The sequence below is a fragment of the Ascaphus truei genome, chromosome 18, assembly GCF_040206685.1.
Source record: "Ascaphus truei isolate aAscTru1 chromosome 18, aAscTru1.hap1, whole genome shotgun sequence".
NCBI lineage: Eukaryota > Metazoa > Chordata > Amphibia > Anura > Ascaphidae > Ascaphus > Ascaphus truei.
This window is the reverse complement of record NC_134500.1, coordinates 19,462,343-19,480,883: the sequence shown is the minus strand read 5'-3', so window position 1 is coordinate 19,480,883 and position 18,541 is coordinate 19,462,343. Positions and strand designations below refer to the sequence as shown.

At 40.5% G+C, this 18,541-nt stretch overlaps 1 protein-coding gene across 2 annotated transcripts in view; it reads left to right on the top strand.

Moving 5' to 3' along the window:
• Positions 1 to 15,024, top strand: part of ALDH1A2 (aldehyde dehydrogenase 1 family member A2) — a 69,409-nt gene extending 54,385 nt beyond the window's left edge. For both annotated transcript variants that reach the window (XM_075575790.1, XM_075575791.1), the window contains 6 exons: positions 5,864 to 5,966; positions 6,979 to 7,163; positions 9,745 to 9,909; positions 10,995 to 11,152; positions 12,773 to 12,847; positions 13,158 to 15,024. In XM_075575790.1, the coding sequence (XP_075431905.1) occupies positions 5,864 to 5,966; positions 6,979 to 7,163; positions 9,745 to 9,909; positions 10,995 to 11,152; positions 12,773 to 12,847; positions 13,158 to 13,230 (759 nt within the window). In that variant the 3' untranslated portion in view covers positions 13,231 to 15,024. The remainder of the gene's footprint in view (positions 1 to 5,863; positions 5,967 to 6,978; positions 7,164 to 9,744; positions 9,910 to 10,994; positions 11,153 to 12,772; positions 12,848 to 13,157) is intronic.
• Positions 15,025 to 18,541: the final 3,517 nt, after the last annotated feature.

Sequence of the window (18,541 nt, the reverse complement as noted above, 5' to 3'; positions counted from 1 at the left end):
TGATATGTCAATGTGTATTGTGCATCAGAAGTACTGGTGACGGTAAATAGCGAGGCAAGATAGTGTGGCAGTACCCATCATTAATGTGATCCACATTAAATATACTCATCACGGGACAACAACCCAGTTCCTATCCTGGTTTGAAAACGCATTTTTATTTACATGGGTGAGCCTTAAACACCCTATGTCAAGATCCTATAATTCCTCTCCGTGAGATTTTCTTGGCTTTACACGAAAAGATGATTTTGTTTGTTTTTAATGGAAAACTCTGTGCCCATGACATCCTTGAAAACGAGAGGTAACAATGTATTCCTGGCAAAAACATTTTATAAATAAAAATATATATTCTTAAAAATGATGGAAACAAATCTGACCCAACTGGAAGACTCAAAGTTGAGTCACTTTGTTTGTTTTGAACTCCCAGCTAGATTATTCATTATGTTGACGTGCTCACATAAGTGTGTGAGTTGTAGGGGAATTGGAAGATTATGGTTTTATTTCATTCCTTGCTTGTCATGTAAACCATTTCTGTTTACCTTCGAACACCGCAGTCCCACTATGAACAACTATATAAACATTTAGGAGGCATAATGAGAGGAACTGTGCAAATATGTAAATTGGTTCCTAAAGGGTCATCCTTTAGAAGTGCAGAGAAGAGCTTGTAAAGCCTTTTGTGTTTGGTCTGTCCATGGGAGGCTCGGGAGACTGGAGGTCTAATTGGCCTTACAAGGTTTTCACAAAAGATCAAGTGAAAAGTTTTCTAACAAGGAGGGGGTGGGAAGTCTAGATAATTTCTATTATCTTGGGGGAGAAGCAGACATGTCAAGTTTATCTGGGCAATTAGTGTGCTTTTTCACTTGTCTTACAGTTGATTTTCTTAGTGAGTTGGGACATCAACGGAAATGACCACTCATTTATTTTTCTGATTTTAATTATTATTATTGTTTGTATCCATTCGGAAGCTCTTGCACATTAAGAGGAAAAACATTTATATGAACGCTAGTTTCCTTTGAACCAAAGAATTGAGGGAAAGTTGCTGATTAAATACAAAATAAATTGATGCAGACACCATTAAAACAGCATAATGTTTTGCTTGGCAAAATGTTTTCTTTATACAAACCATGATCTCATCATTGCTCAACCAGATACAAGAACGGCCATCAAAGCAAGCTACAGGAGAATCGCAACTGTTTAATGCCAAACAAATGTTTGTAGCTAACAGCTGTATTACCACTGATTCTAATTTACTCAGCAGGATTCTCCTTTCATTTCCTAAGTGAGATTAATGTCATGTTATATGGTATAGACAGAACATCAACCTTCTGCCTCCAGTAATGTTCTTTACTCTAACATTCCATAGTAGCCTTCTTTGGGGAAGTGATGGAGAGATGGGAGGACTTAGCTCTGCCTGGGACAAAATAATTGGACACTTTTTGTTGATCTATGGCATACAGAATGGTTATTACATTTCGTATGAAATGCAATGATTCTATCAAAGTAGTTACCATCATTTTAAACATAGATGAGTGGCATTAGAGAAGTAAATCGGTTTAGTTGTCTACTTGGCTAGAGGTTCCATCTCCTTGCACCATTGGCCACCATAGTTCTATGTATGTTTTTCAGGGCAAGGACATCATTCACAGCCCCACAGAAGGAGGGGAGATGGCTACACTTTCGTTTTTCACATACATTGTTTAATGCTTCTTTTATTCGGCCTTACTCGGATGGAAACTTCTGTTAAATATATTCTGTTTTGATGGCTTAGCCCTTTTGGAACTTATATTAACAAAAAAATAAAGCAGCTTTGGTAAAAGGAACTTCTCCAGACAGACATGGTAATATTGGGTTAAGATTTATGTATGAATATGAAAAGGGGAATTGAGGATATTACAAAGTCGCCAATAAACAATTCAATGTTCATGCTTTGTGACTAGACTATAGCTTTACAATTTCCAATTTTAAGTCAGAAGTGCAGCAATATATTTGGAGCGCACTGCATACAATTACACAGTAATCCTCATAGCCTGGGTTGGGAGGAAAGATTTTATACGTCCAGTCTAATAACTTGGTAATAGCCCGTTAACTTTGTTAAAATGTCTATAGCTTGATGTAGAACAGAAATAGGTAATGTAGGAGATGGGGGCAAGGTTTGTAGGAAAAATACAATGTATATTTTTGGAAATCATTTTATTTTTGTGGTTATATGTATATCATGCGAATTAACATCCAATGGACAGCTGATAAAAGCCAGAGCTGTTGGAGTAGGCAACTGAAGTTAAAATAAAAAAGTTACTTTATTTCATATAGTGCATTTCTCCAAATGGGACTCAAAAGCACATCACAATTACAGTATAGTAGTATATGCCTAGGACCTACTTGAAAACGAGAGGTAACACTCAATGAATGGTACAACATTTTCTAAATAAATAAACAGTGCACGGAACGCAGCATATAGGAGGATTGTTACAGACACAGTGCCTGCCCAGATGAGTTTACAATCTATGTTTCTAGTGCCTGAGGAACATGGAGATAAAGTGACTTGCCCAAGGTCACAAGGAGCTGACACCGGGAATTGAACCAGGTCCCCCTGCTCCACACTGAGTGTCATTGTTAACAGAGTCGGCACCTTTAGGATAAGGCCCCGCTCCCTCCGTCAGCGCGCCCGCACTGCAGACAGGCGGTGCGCTGACATACACAGACCGCGATATGCGGTCTGTAGGGAGAGGGAGCCGGAGCGGGAGGTGGGCGGGAGTGGGAGGTTAGACAGGGAGGGGGGGGGGGGCGTGGCTTGAGCGGAGGGACCCGCTACTCTCACCCCCCCCCTCCCTCCACGGACTCGGGCTGGAGCTGCTGATGGTAAGCAACACACACACACACACACACACACACACACACACACACACACACACACACACACACACACACACATACACATACACACAGGCACTCATACACACACACACACACACAGACAGGCACTCACGCTGCTTTCACTCCACACTCCTCCCCGCTCCCCGAAGCCTCTCCTCCTCCCGAAGCCTCCCCTCCCCGTTGGCTCACAGCCACACCACGTGACGCGTCAACGCTAGGGATCACCATTTTCTTGTGTCCCATAGCGGCTGACGCGCCACAGGGGGGACCGGCTCGGGAGGATTCCCCTGCTGGTGGGGAACTCGCGTGTGGCCGCCCGCGCCAACGAGTGCAGTGGGACCGAGGCCTTACTCACTGAGCCGCTCCTTCATCCATGTTGAATGATATGCTTTTCTTGCATTGTGTTAGGGAAATACAGAATTAAAAAGGAGGGGGAAAAATGGTCACGTAATCTGTTGTTTTTAGAAAGTCCTCTTCAAGATGTGGAGTTTTGTTTCGTTTTTGTTCCTTATAACAAATCGTACTGTTAATTGAGCCAAATACCTTTAGCTCATACCCTCACATCAAGTTTGAAGGGTTATGGGGTTTTTTTTTTTGCATCTTGTCCAGGGATACTACTGATATCAATCTTCCAGCCTATTCAGTGCAGTTATGGGAGTTTAGGTTCGCTGTGCCAACATTCCTTTTGATTAATCAGCCAAGTTCCATTATCTGTGGGGGAGACTCTCTCTCTCTCAATGTTCCCCAGCTTGCCTGAATGCTTTTTTTAGGCGTTTTCAGATACTGTAGAGCTGAGAGACTCCACAGGAAGCATAAATGAAGAGATTGGGTGTAGGAGCTTTATCAAATATTCTGTTTGTTAGTGACTCCCCTAAATTGTAGAGCATTCATTAACCCCTGCAGAACTGGGGAGGACTGTAATCTATTGTTCACTCTACAATTTACACAAGTATACTTCCGCATGTTCCTTGTTAGTCCTGAAAGTTTGCTCTCCTTTTAACCATTAAGGTATTACTTCTACCTGACAAGTACACCTTCAAATCTAAAATATAACTAAAGAATATAACGATTGGAAGTATAAAATACTTATTAATGTGTATACACTTTTTATGCTTAATTTCCTGTTTTGATTTCCATCTTTATGGAGGGGGATGTCCATAGGAATTCTGAGAACTAAAGCAGCAGATAAAAATAGGATGGATTATTCATAAAATATCATTGTTTGTGTATTGTTTTTACGCTGTTATACTCCAATTTGGGTGTTTAGTGCTTGCGTTGACAATTTTATTATCATTATTCACATTCTCAAACATTCACACTTCTCTCCGAATAAGAATTTCACATTGATTGTACTCGATATCGACATTGACGTTTCTACACACCAAGATCCCCATCCATATTGGTTTATCTTTGGCCTATTTTTTTGTTTTAAAGAACATTATGGGCTTCATTATGGTAAGGACCTCTGCTTAGGAATTTAAAGCAGCATTGGGTGCACAGGTCTTGCTCTTTGCCTACTGGTGATTTTTATTCTGGTGGCAAGAAGGCACTGGACCGTGGTGGGACTCCGACTCCTATCATTTGAGTGTCTGCTGTTCTGCAAGCTCTAGCTCTGGGGCTGCAGAGGCAACTCACGACTGTTATGTAGCCGCATGTTCATTCTCAAGAGCCGTCTCAGATGTTCCCTTTTAGAAATAAACTAACTGCAATAGGAAAATGTTCTCTTTTCATTGTGATGATTAACTCCTAAGAACAATGTGTGGTAGGGTGTGTCTTCTGGAAACCCTCAAATAAACGCTGCTAGCCTTTGATACTTTAGTTTAGACAGGTGCATTTCAGAAGTGTCTTGTATCGGGTTTTAGACGCCCCTCTAATTTATTGCACATTTCCCCTCTGGCTACATCGGCATCAGTGACCTGTAGATCTTCGTAGATATCCTAGTCCCATTGGAAGCTCAGATGCAAAAGTCTTTATTTCATCAGCATACTGATTTAAAACCAGTCCGTTACCTAATATAGCTGCGTGTACATAACTGATCCTTTATTTCTGTTTAAAATACAAACTCCTTGAATATTAAAAAAAAAAAGTCCTCTTAAATACAAGAAAACTAGTTACACTTCTGCTTTAACCTTATAATAAAGAACAGTAACTTGTATTCTAATTGTTATTTTTTTTGAAAAATGACATTTTTAAGTCTTCTGCTACCATTGTTTTTTTGTTGTTGCTTTCTTTGTCCCTTTTGTCCTATACTGTGAACATGTTTCCTATATTATGCAATGGCAGCACCACCCTCTTTAGAAATTATTTTTTATTTGTCTTTTCAAACAACTGGGTGGGGATACCAAAAATAAAAAGGGGGGGGGGAGAGAGAAGGGTTCCACCATATATATTAGTTTCATCGTATACATATGAACCCAATACAATAACATCTCACACATTGCTGCATATATTTTCCTGACAAAGCCTCTAGTCACCGATTTTTTTTTTTATATATAAGGCCTTGGATATAGTAGGCGCGCAACGAGCGCACAGCGTCGCGCGCACGAGAAGCGATCGGTGGTATGTAGGATTCCTATGGCGTGTGTCGGAGGCGTACCCGTGATGTCACATGAGCGGTTCGCCCTCATTGGCTGAGCCGCCCACGTGACCCGGCTGTCGCACGACAAAATCAAATCGTTTTGTCTGGCCGGAAATCGCGCGCTCTATGGCCATCCACATTGAGGTACAGCCTTTTGCTTGCATTGCGTGGACTATGGACGCGGCCTAGATGTTCACAACCCCCCATAAGAGAATCATATCACTTCTCTCTCCCCGGAATTCCAGGGTTATCATATTTTGTGGAATATTCTGTTCTTGCACCACCCTCTTTAAAGTATATTATAGGCCATTTTTTACTGTGCAGAGCCATAAGTAACCATACACAGCCCCAGTAAATGACCCTATGTTTTTGTATGTTTGATATATTGTAACTTTTCCCTTTTTTCCCCATTAGGTGGGAAAGCTGATCCAAGAAGCAGCTGGAAGAAGCAATTTGAAGAGAGTGACTCTGGAGTTAGGAGGCAAGAGCCCCAACATTATTTTTGCAGATGCTGATTGTAAGTCTAAACTGATAGTTATTCCTTTGACAACTGCAAATTATTGTTGCAATTTGAAGAAAGAAAGCATGACATTAATTCCAATCTGTAGAGTAAACCATTGCTAATGATGATGGTAAATATTGCAGTTTGGGTTAGACTGTTTTATGTCAACAAGGATTTATTGTAATTGCTGGCAACTAAACTAAATATACAGTAAGATTATAATGGCTATATCATCTTTACATTAAGTACATTTTTTTAAATCTATGATTTATTAAAGTAACAGATTTTTGTAAGCTATTTAAAAAAAAATTTTTTTAACAAGGATAGGAACAATAGTTTTCCAGAGCTGAAACATGCTATTTTCAGCTTTAGGAGATCCCCTGGTTCCAGAGATAATGAACTATGAAGCTAGCGCATTGACGTTGTTTCAATGGAACACAAAATGGCAGCTTACATCTCAGTGTTATGTGGGTCAATAGTAAGCTGCAGCTTAATTTGGGGCGCAGCTTCCTATTCGTCCGTTTGGCTCAGAGGATTTCAATTGGGGGGGAAGTACTGGTGCTAGATTCACCTGTAAGTTATCTCTGACAAAGCGCGCGAAACGCGTCAGAGGTTTCTCTGTTCTTTGTTTTTACCATGTTGCAGATGATCCATCGGTTTTTGATGCAGTGCACAGCCTATTCCTTCCCCCACGGGATATTACTTCCTGGATCCCTGTGCATGTTGGCATTCAGCTGTTGGCGCACTTCTGTTTTAAGTGAATTTAAAATGGCTTTAACTATTTGCATATCCAGCCTCCAACAAATTGAGATGCTCTGAGCATTGAAACCACGAATGGCATTTTTCCTGGGTGGTACTTCAACGAAGAGCAGCTACAACACTAAGGGGGCTGGGAAGGTTCCTTATAATAGTGAGCCTAACGAATGGTGGAGGTTCCATCTTACCAAGTGAGGGCGTATTGTTCGAAGCAACTTTACTTCTGACCTATCCGTGTTTATTCTTCATTGTATTTCTCTTCGTCTTGCAGTGGACTACGCAGTTGAACAAGCGCATCAAGGTGTTTTCTTCAACCAAGGGCAATGCTGTACTGCAGGTTCCCGGACCTTTGTGGAGGAGGCCATCTATGAAGAGTTTGTTCGGAGAAGTGTTGAACGTGCAAAGAGTAGGATCGTTGGGAGTCCTTTTGATCCAACCACTGAACAAGGCCCGCAGGTAATACTACCATTTTTATTTTAACCTCTCGTAAATCATTGGAATGAAAGCAAGTATCTTAAGAATAGTTCAGTTGGTTTCATAATGGCTAATGCGCAGGGGCTGGCTGGCAAATTTTAGCCCGGGTGGTAAGCCCAACCAACTGTCCCAGAAACAGGGCAGCCCACACACCAAACATAGATTCACGCTACACGCACCCTACACACGTGTACACCATACAATAAGCAAGCTCTGTACACATGCAAACACACAACAAAGACATATACATACTATATACAGTACATATGTACACACATCAGAAACACATAACACTCATGATAACAGACCAAATACACACACCTGATGCATGCACGAAGAACACTATATAAATACATGCACACCACATACACATGCATGCTATACATATAGGCACACACAGAACATATATGTACAATATACATACAGAACACACTTTATTGCACCCTATGGCAATACATGCATCATACTGTATACACCCCCCCACACACACACACCCCATATACATATATTTATATATGGTCAAAAATGGCACTAGAAGTCTGAGGTAAATGCCTATTTAATGAAGAAATATCTATATACAAATATTTTTGGGTTACCATGAGATAAAGCAGTCTTGTTTTTATCACTCACTGATGTTAAAATGAGTCACTAACTAGTCCAACAAAGTAAAGGTGGTTCGTGGATTAGGGAGCTGGAGGTGTCCTCAGTCTGTCTTGTGGCCACTTGGAGATTTGTCTAGATTCACGCTCTTTTGGCACATTAAGTGATTTAATGTGTTAAAAATGCAAACTCTCAATGTTCTTCATTGTAAAAGCGTAAGTAAAGGTTTCTAATGAAGAAATGCATGTAAAAAAGTTTCTAACCTTCTACATGCACTTTTACAATGCAGAACACACACAAGCATGCCATATACACACACACCCAAGGATGCCATATACACACACGCCATATACACACACACCCAAGGATGCCATATACACGCACACACAAGCATGCCATATACACACACGCCATATACACGCACACACAAGCATGTCATATACAGTACACACACACGCCATATACACACACGCCATATACACGCACACACAAGCATGCCATATACACTCATGCCATATACACGCACACACAAGCATGCCATATACACACACACGCCATATACACGCACACACAAGCCTGCCATATATACACATACACAAATAAACACACACACACACAAACACACACAAACACACAAGCATGCAAAGGCGTATTTCCCATTACGCCCAATAGGCCCGGGCCTAGAGCGGCACATTTTCTGGGGGGTTTCCCCCCCATATACAAAGGCCCCGCTTTCTTCCCCACTTATTGCCGGGGGAGGACGTGGGGTCTTTATAAAGGTTTCTTATATTCTCCGCGCTGCTCTCCTCTTTCTGTAGCCTCACAGTGCCAAATGGTAATGTATTGCCATGATAACGTGACATCACAGGGCGTTGCGTTGTCATGGAAATGCGTCATGAGACATTGTGGCGTCATTTGGCGCTGCAGAAGGAGGAGGGCAGTGCTGCAGGAGGCAGCGGCCCAGCTGGCAATAAGGTAAGTGCCTATCAGCGGCAACATGTTAAATCTGCCATTGCAAGCATTTCCCCCTCTCTCCCCCAGCCAGGGGAAAGCGCCTCACCTCAATCCCCCCTGCCCCTGTGCTCTATCTGCACTTTTAGCTCCGCCCACACACTCTGGCCCCTCCACAAGTCCTTAGCTCTTTGTTGGCCTGTGCCTCCCCCGTCCCTTAAGCTCCGCCCCCCGCTCACACTCCTTCAGCTCCGGCTGCACACAGAGGCCGGCCTGCTGCTGGGAACAAAGCCAGGTGCCAGGCTGGCCACAGTTACTGCAAAGCAGAGAGCGGCCCGCATTCCTGCAAAGCGGACCAGCCCGGGGGTAACTGCCCCGCTGACCATTCCGCCCCTGCTAATGCAGCAGCAAAACCTTCTAAATCCTTTGTGTATATTTTTATTATGAGTTTTAATGTACTGAGCATCCTTTGGTTGCTATAGCAGCCTCCGGCACACCTATTTTTGAGCCCAGCAGTGCAAGAGCTTTTGCAGCAAATGATCACAAACCGGAAAGTGTTGCAGTGTTCCTGTGTGCCTATCAGGAGACTGTGGCTGAACTGAAAGCTGTAACAATAAACAATGTTACCTTTAGTAATATAAAGTTATATTGTCGCTGTTGCTACAAGCACATGAGCACTGGCCTGAACAATTGATTCAAGGTCGGCCATTAGGTGAACCCAGGAAGCATGCTATTCACTGATCCGAGGAGAACGGATAGATCGGCAGCTTAAGTAATTTGTTTTCATTAAAGTTAATCAAATGCTGCATATATAAAAACAACAAATAATTTTCAAAAGTGCTGCACTGAATGATGTTTTTGGTAAGTCAAATTTTAAATGATGTGGGTATATTTTCCCATTTGTTCGATTTTAAAGCCGCAATCCCGCAGTATAAAACCTATAATAATTCCTGGGAATATATAACATGTTGAGATATTTGTGCACATGATAACACATATTCCTTTTCTTAAGACCGATAAAAAGCAGTACAACAAGATTTTGGAGCTTATCCAGAGTGGCATAGCTGAAGGAGCCACCCTAGAATGTGGTGGCAAAGGACTTGGGAGAAAAGGATTCTTCATAGAACCAACTGTGTTCTCCAGTGTGACAGATGAGATGCGGATTGCCAAAGAAGAGGTACAATCTCAATAACTTTGCACTATACTAGTGTCTTACCTTGTAGTAATTACACTGCAGCACCCAGTTAAGATCCAGCACAATGTGATTTCCATCTTTTCATTCCATTTTCTAAAGTTTGCTATTTCAACTGGTAACCCAGTAGAAGGGTTGCCAGGTGTCTAGTATTGAACTGTATTTGGACACTGTCCAGTAAAAAAAATGTGAGGTAATACTGGACATGTGTGTGTCCAGTATTACCTCTCTGGGTATGTGACCTGACCGGCTTAGGGGCTGCGGGATTTCCCTGAGCGAGGAGAGAGCAGGGCTGTTGCTAGGTGTCTGGACAGCTTCCTCCTTCCTGATTGCCTGCTGCTGGGTAATGCAGCCAATCAGGAGATGGTGTCAGGAGCCTGGGGTGGGGCTAAGGAGAGGAGGAAACTGCATGGAGTGGTGAGAGAAGATTGTGCCTGTGTCTCGAGCCCGTCACACTTTTCACCATTGTGTCCAGTATTTTTGGAGAAGCCACTTGGCAACCCTAGCCAGTAGTACAAGAAGGGAAAATTAGAACGCTGGGATAAGTTGGTGTGTTCAGTATAATAACGGGATACGGTCAGTCTGCCTACAATATCTCAAAAACACAGATACCCAGCAAGCTCTCAGAACCTCCCCCCCCCCCTTTTCATGCAGCTGGTGGCGACAGGTTGAATGCCAGGACCATCCTTCCTCTAATTATAGAGGTATATAAGGATTTTAATCAGTTAGTGTTAGGACCTGCGATATTATGGTCATGCCTTGAAAGTGGCTCGCAGGCTTATACGCTTTGGCCAAAGGGTTAACTAAATGACCCCTTTTTTTCAAGAGATATATAGGTATTTCACTGTGTATTTTTGTCACATTGGATGTTGCTCTGGACTTCTTTGTTTCTTGCCTACAATATCTAGCTTAACTGTCAAGCAGATTGTTTTGGCCATCCCAAAAATGTTGTTTTTTTGCTAAGCTGCTGTAGTTGAAAGACCCTGCGCTCCTCCTCTTACTCCATGATCAGCTGGCCTTGACAAGGACATAAACCAGATGCGTTAATGTAAAAATTCCTTTTGTTGCAGATTTTTGGACCTGTTCAGCAAATACTAAGGTTTAAAACCATGGAGGAAGTCATAGAAAGAGCCAACAATTCGGACTTTGGGCTAGTGGCAGCTGTCTTTACCAATGACATAAACAAGGCCCTCACGGTATCTTCGGCAATGCAAGCTGGAACTGTCTGGTAAGAATAACATTGCGGCATCATGCACCAAACCTGATGATGTGTTTACTTTTGATTCCAAGAAACGTGTGTTCTGTATATTACATTAAACATTGCGTTCCAGTACAGAAGGAGTTAATTATTTTTTTCCCATAATGATCAAAGCTATTGGGCCTATTTCAGGACCTTATTTTGCTGTGCTCAGGGTCACAGTGGTAATTTAATAAGAGTTAATAAAAACATTTTTAGAATAATTGTAATTATATATCCATGCTCTGTATAAAACATTGTTACATCCTGTAATATATCAGCCTCTAATAATTTGCATTCCTTCCCTTATAATGCTGTTATGTACAGCATACGCAATGCTGATATTGGCCTTGGGGCCTTTCTTGAACATGCAAATCTAGACAAACCTTTCTAAGTTCATGATTATACTTTATTGGCAATGCAGTCTATTTAAAGTGCATATTACGTCTTTGTTTAAGTTATGGGAGAGGCAATGGCATTTACTTTGTCTTCAGCTTGGGGGACTATTTAAAAACACAATCGATAACTCTTCAATGTTATAATAATTGCACAAATTACATTTAGTGCTCTGATTTTAAAATGACTGTCCAATCGGAGAGCTGAAGCCCGCTCAGACTTTCATCATGTCAAGTTTGGAAGCAGCCTTGCTGTTAGGGGTTTTTAACTTGAGAATAGTTTTTTTTAAATATGGAAGGGAATTTTTTTGGAAACTATCACACATTCCTCACCAATTCATATGTATGTGGTTTAAAAATCACAAACGCCCACACCTGAATCCTCATTTAGTTACCTGCCAATGGAGTCCTACTTTAAGCTGCCCATAACATGTTGGCTTCCTTAGCAGACGTAGTATTACTGGGATTGAACATTGTGATAGAACAATGATATTCTGGGCCATATTTGCTAAACAGTGCTACTCCATAGGACACCTTACTGTGCATACAGGTGAAGGTAATCATCCATAAGACACTAGATGGTCTTATGAAATGGCAGCAGATAGTGCATACAGGCATACCCCGCATTAACGTACGCAATGGGACCAGAGCATGTATGTAAAGTGAAAATGTACTTAAAGTGAAGCACTACCTTTTCCTACTTATCGATGCATGTACTGTACTGCAATCGTTATACACGTGCATAACTGATGTAAATAACGCATTTGTAACAGGCTCTATAGTCTCCCTACTTGCGCACAGCTTCGGTACAGGTAGGGAGCCGGTATTGCTGTTCAGGACGTGATGACAGGCGCATGCGTGAGCTGCCATTTTCCTATTGGGCGATATGTACTTACTCGCGAGTGTACTTAAAGTGAGTGTACTTAAAGCGGGGTATGCCTGTACTTACTGTGTGCACTGTTAGAGTCGGCTGCATTATGATGAAAGAATATGTATATTACTTATTCAGCCGCTTTTTTGTATATATAAAGTTTTGAATGGTGTTCGGCATGGTGACTATTTAGCATGCTCTGCCCGATCCGGTGCTGGCTGCCAGCACTCCGTATCAGTTCCTGGCATTTGTATCTTTCTCTATGAAATTGGGTTATAATGATTTGTGACATGCTTAATGATTTAGATTCAAACCTTCAAAAAAAACCTCTTCTTTTTACCACAGGATTAATTGTTACAATGCCCTAAATGCTCAGAGCCCTTTTGGAGGATATAAGATGTCTGGCAATGGAAGAGAAATGTAAGAAATACTAATTTTTAGTATTCATTATTTTAATGCAATACTATTTTTGTGACACACATATATATATATATTTACAGCTGACTATATATCAAAATATTAGGACACGGATTAATATATTAATCATGTTACAGTACTTGTAGATATTCACTTAAATTGACTCTTACTGTTTTGACAGTCAACCATTAAGAATAGATTGGCAATAATAAGATAACATTTCTGATTATGTATTTCATCTAATTATACATTTATTTAAAGTGAAGAACTATTTAAGAATGTCATATAATTTTTTTTTTAAATGCTCTTTTAGGGGCGAATATGGACTGCGAGAGTACACTGAAGCCAAAACCGTGACGATAAAGATCCCCCAAAAGAATTCCTAAGAGCAGAAGGATGAAACCAGGCAGAGCAACATACTGTACAATGTCGCCTCCTATATTCTGTATCGTGACCAGCACTCAGGAATAGAAAGCATTAAACAGTCTATATTTAAGCAGTTTCTGCAGCTACACATTATAATCTGGAAAATAGTTCTTCAAGTCCGTTTTATGTCTCGTATACATTTCTACAAAATGATAAGGGAGCAGCTTTTACTGCCAATGTAATGTATTTACTGTAGGTGTTCATTGTCTCTCAAACTTACGTATCAATCCCTAGGAGTGAAAGGCAAGACGGTATGCACTGAGTTCAGCCTTAGATTGCCTGATATATGTAGTATTGCTCTGTTCAATTTATAAGAATATTGATGCCTTTGGGATGATGGGTTTAGAAGGTATTGTTTTCGTTTCGAACAGGGGTCCTTCCAGAATTGACCATGCATAAAGCTACTTTTTAAACATCTTTTAATGAATCTTTGCTGCCTTTATTGTTTAAATTAATTGAATGTTTCAAGCAGCAACAGTATATTCAACAAACTTATTTTTTTTTTTGTGGAATCTAGCCAGATTTTTAAATTGGGTTTTAATTTGACATTTAGTTTTCGTCTTTTTTTAGAAATCGGAATCCATAAAAAAGAGCTAAAAGGTTCCTGTTTTTTTTTTTTTAATTGTTTCAAATGCCATAAATTCAACCTTCTAAGTGAAATAATAAAGCTTCCATTACTTGCTTTATCACTTCATAAAACAGGCAGGAGATAACAGCAGCAGATGTTTCATTTTTGTGGATGTCTGAAATGTTTACATGAAAAATAACTTATAAAATGTAACTAGCGTATAAAATTTCAATTTGAGAGAAATGGATGAGCCTCTCATTATAAGAAAATACATTATAAAATTGAAGATGCACCTAAGGTTCCTTAATAGTCTTGTGTACGTTGGATGTTAACTCTTTGCATGTTTACCTAGGCTTGGGTTTTCTACAGTACTTCACACTAATACTGATTCTGTGTTTATAGCGCCTCACACTTCTTAACACAATATGTAAATATAGAGTCACCGATTTCATGTTCTTAACATATAGACATTATTTTCACAAAGGCCTCTGCCGTGAAACTGCTTCCTCTTTCTGCGTGGAACTGAGCTCTTCCTTGTGGAAGACTGCATGACCGCATATTGAAGACAGCCCCAAAACGCCTACTCGGGGAGCAGTGTTCTCCTTGTCGCGGAAGCTTGAAGCCCCATCCAAATGAATGGAGTTTCGCGCCACTTCTCTGTAATTGTATTAGGGAAAAAGTGGAGTAACCAACAAAATACCCATAACCCAATTTCTTAACTGTGAATAGCAATTACTCCCACATATAAGGTTAGAGTGTAACATAAGTTAGCTGCATTTTAACTGCATTGTAAAAAAAAAAGTGACCAATATTTAGACTTTTTTTTTTCTATTTACTGATGATAAAACATTTCTTTGTTAGAAATACACACAAAAACTGATATTTATATAGGTGTGTATGTCTTCCATATTTTGTGTGTTTAATGTATTGAAGAAAAAAAAAAAAGAAATTGAAGTATATTGATGCCACACTTTGGTTCTGTTGCTGTAGATGTAATTGATGTATATGAATGCGATAAAAAAAAAAAACCCCAAAAAACATTTAAATATATGTGCATGGATTCAACCCACATTAATATCTGTATGCATTTCTTACTTTTAATCATGTATATACAGTGGTGTTATAAAATGTAAAAGGATATGAAATATTTTCTATGACGTTTTCCATTAAAATTTTAGAGAAATTATTGGCCTCTTTCTTTAACGTGCTAAACTTTTTTTGGTATATTAAAAAACATTTATATTAAAAAACAAACACACACACACACATATATATATATATATATATATATATATATATATATATATATATATATATATATATAAAAGAGAAAAGAAGCGCCCGATCCTTGTGTAAAATCAGATATGAATTTTAATACATCACGGACAAGACAAATGCACACTTACAATTTGTCTGATAAAATCAGGCATATTATGGGACCAGCCCATGCACCAACTGAAGACTCCACGATCACCTCTGTGTAGACTGAAGTCCTTTAGAATGCTGGATCTTGTGTCTGTATCAGCCGTTGTCCCAGAGAGTAAGGGAATCTGTACTTTCCTTTGCGACTGCTTAGTTGTAGCGTGCGGCCGCCATTCACCTCTCTCGTGGAGCACTGGGACCCGGAAGGGACTTCACACACGTCTCTGCGTCCTCATGTTGGTAGCTAGGCGCTGCTCGTTTTTATATATTTTTTATATATTTTTACAATAATTATAATTGGGCATATATACGGCCCCTGCCATTTTTATATTGATATTTATCTGTTTGAACTAAATTTATCCACCTGGTGCAAACACCTACCACATATATCAGCATTGCAGCAATTTTGGTGTATTTGGTAAAGGGCGCTGTCTATAATTCTGTTTTATATATATATATATATATATATATATATATATATATATATATATATATTTGTACCAATAGTTTAAGAAAAACAAGTGACATGCATTTTCCATGAATTCAGTTTAATTGTCTGCTGAAAATCAGAACTTAAAGTGGAAAATATGAGTGTCTGAATCTTTTGTTTGAACATTAGCAGATGTTCATTCCATCAAATTTGTCAATTAAGAGAGAACATTGCATTTAGTCGCCAGGAAACTTTTATACAGTGCATATTCCACTGGCCCTGTCTACCTTCAACTGGAACACACACATGTCCATAGACCGAAATGTTCTTGAGTTCTATAAATCATGATCTCTGACCATTCTTTACCCGCCCTCATTTAATAAAGTAGACATCCATGGCCACCCATTGGAGAGACACGTATTGTCTGTTACCCTGAAAGTATATTAAGGATGTAGCGTGCCACCTGCAGGTTTCAGTGGCAGAACATAGGATGTAGCCTGCCACCCACAGGTTTTAGTGGCTGATCATCGGATATAGCCTGCCACCTGCAAGTTTCAGTGGCTGAACATAGGATGTAGCCTGCCACCCACAGGTTTTAGTGGCTGATCATCGGATATAGCCTGCCACCTGCAGGTTTCAGTGGCTGAACATCGGATGTAGTCTGCCACCTGCAGGTTTCAGTGGCTGAACATCGGATGTAGTCTGCCACCTGCACTTGCCAAGAAAAACTTCTGCATTTACCTTGTGACCACAGCTCATTGTTTGCTGCTGCAGTTCCTTGGCACGTTAAAAAAAAATATTCCTCTGGCTGCTACCCTTTTTCTGTGGCCACATATGCATCATCCGAATAAGGCCCGTTCTATACTGCATGCGGCCGTATGCATGTGCCGCATGCTTTTCCCTGTTATAGAGCCGGGAGCTACAGGTACTGTGTAGTGTGTTGTGTGTGTAGTGTGTGGTGTGTGTGGTGTGTGTGTGGTGTGTGGTGTGTGGTGTGTGGTGTGTGGTGTGTAGTGTGTAGTGTGTAGTGTGTAGTGTGTAGTGTGTAGTGTGTAGTGTGTAGTGTGTAGTGTGTAGTGTGTAGTGTGTAGTGTGTAGTGTGTAGTGTGTGGGTTGTTTGAGTGAAGAAAATCCTAAAAAATATTTTTTAAGGAAAAAAAAATTTTTAATAAATATTTTTAATTTTTTATTTGTGCACTCATTGACACACACACACACACACACACATTTGAGCACCGGCAGCGGCGCAAAATTATCCTTCCCACCGTCTTCGCCGCTGTCTGTCAGCTCCCTGCTCCTTGGCGTGCGCGCGCGCTGCCCTGTATAGAAGGGCTGGCTGACATCAGCCATCTATAACTGCCTTGCATGCACATGGCGTAGCATGCCCCGGCACTATAGAACCAGCCTAAGGCCTTAAGGGATACTGCTCCATGTGGCCAGGCTCCTTACACCAGGAACACATTTTCTTCTCCATTTTTGCAGTCTGTACTTAACTTCAGCTTGGCGGCCATTTTAAAATCCCAGTTTTTTTCTTCACACAAGTGGTGGGGTAGACTCTGGTCACCGCATCAATCCCTCGTGTGGGTCACAGTCTGTCGCAGTCTTCCCAGTCAAACCGTGGCATTGTGGCTTTCTCCAGTGCAATGTAGTTTTCCTACCTGGATGTGTAGCCCTTTAATTCTGGTTACTTCAGCACGTGATTCTTTGTTTTGTTGCTAAGCCTGTTGCAGGAACTGTATGCAGGCAAAAGCACAAAAAAACTTCACAGGCAGTCTCCGGGGTCCCTTTGAATTTCAAGGGCCATCTCTCATCCCCACTTCTGACACCATATGTAAGAGATGTGTGCAGAGGTATGCAAATGGAGACAGTTTAGGGTGAAATTAACATGGCTTTATTGAGCCTGTGCCTTTAAACAGCAGAGCAAACAAAAATATACAAAAACAGCAAACACCTATCCCTGTGTAAGGGCTAACTTACTTCCACCAGTCCCTATCTTACAAGACTGGGAGGATAAGCCCCTTATCAGTATAACACTACAAAGTCTTAAAAAGGTACCTCAATGCAGGTGGCCCTTCAAGTCAGTCTCTGGTTCTGGATGGATGGGTGTTTGTTGAGGGTCCAGCCTCTGGTAGGTTCCTGGGTTTGCTGCACCCTGAAAAAGAGGGCTGTTCCCTTGGTGTCTTGTTATCAACACACAGTAATCCTGTATGCTCAAGAGAGTCTCTCTGGGTCTGTTTCAGCAGAAGTTTTAAACCTACTTGGATTAACCAGGTTGAACTGGTTAACTGACTAGCTGCAATTAACCATCTCTCTGCTGGATTTTCCGAATACTGAGGCTTTGTATTGCAGCCTCATTGAGACAGGTTTGCTTCACTGTTACAAGTTGCCATAAAGATTTCACATTGTAAGATGAGGAATGCTTATAGAGGCAGTCAAACGGCACTTTAAAAAAAAATATATATATATATATTTTGTTTTAATATATGCAGCCTTTGATTACCTTTATTGAAAACTAATTACCTATGCTGCTGATAGATTCCTTCTTCTGTAATCAATCAGCAAAGGTCCTGCTTCCCAGGTATCACTGAATGGCTGCCTTTCCGTTTCAATCAATCCTTCAGTCAGTGTTGCTCAGCATCTACAATGTATTCTTATATTACTAAGGTAACATTACAAATGTTTACAGTTTGCAGCTTAAACTGCTGGAAACATTGACAACAAAGTATCACAAACAGGAAAGTGTTGCAAAGATCTTGAACTGCTGGGGACGTGCTAAAACATACTATAGAAATCAAAGGATGCTCAGTGTAATAAAACTCATTAAAAATGGCATTGAGTTGAATAAAAAAAA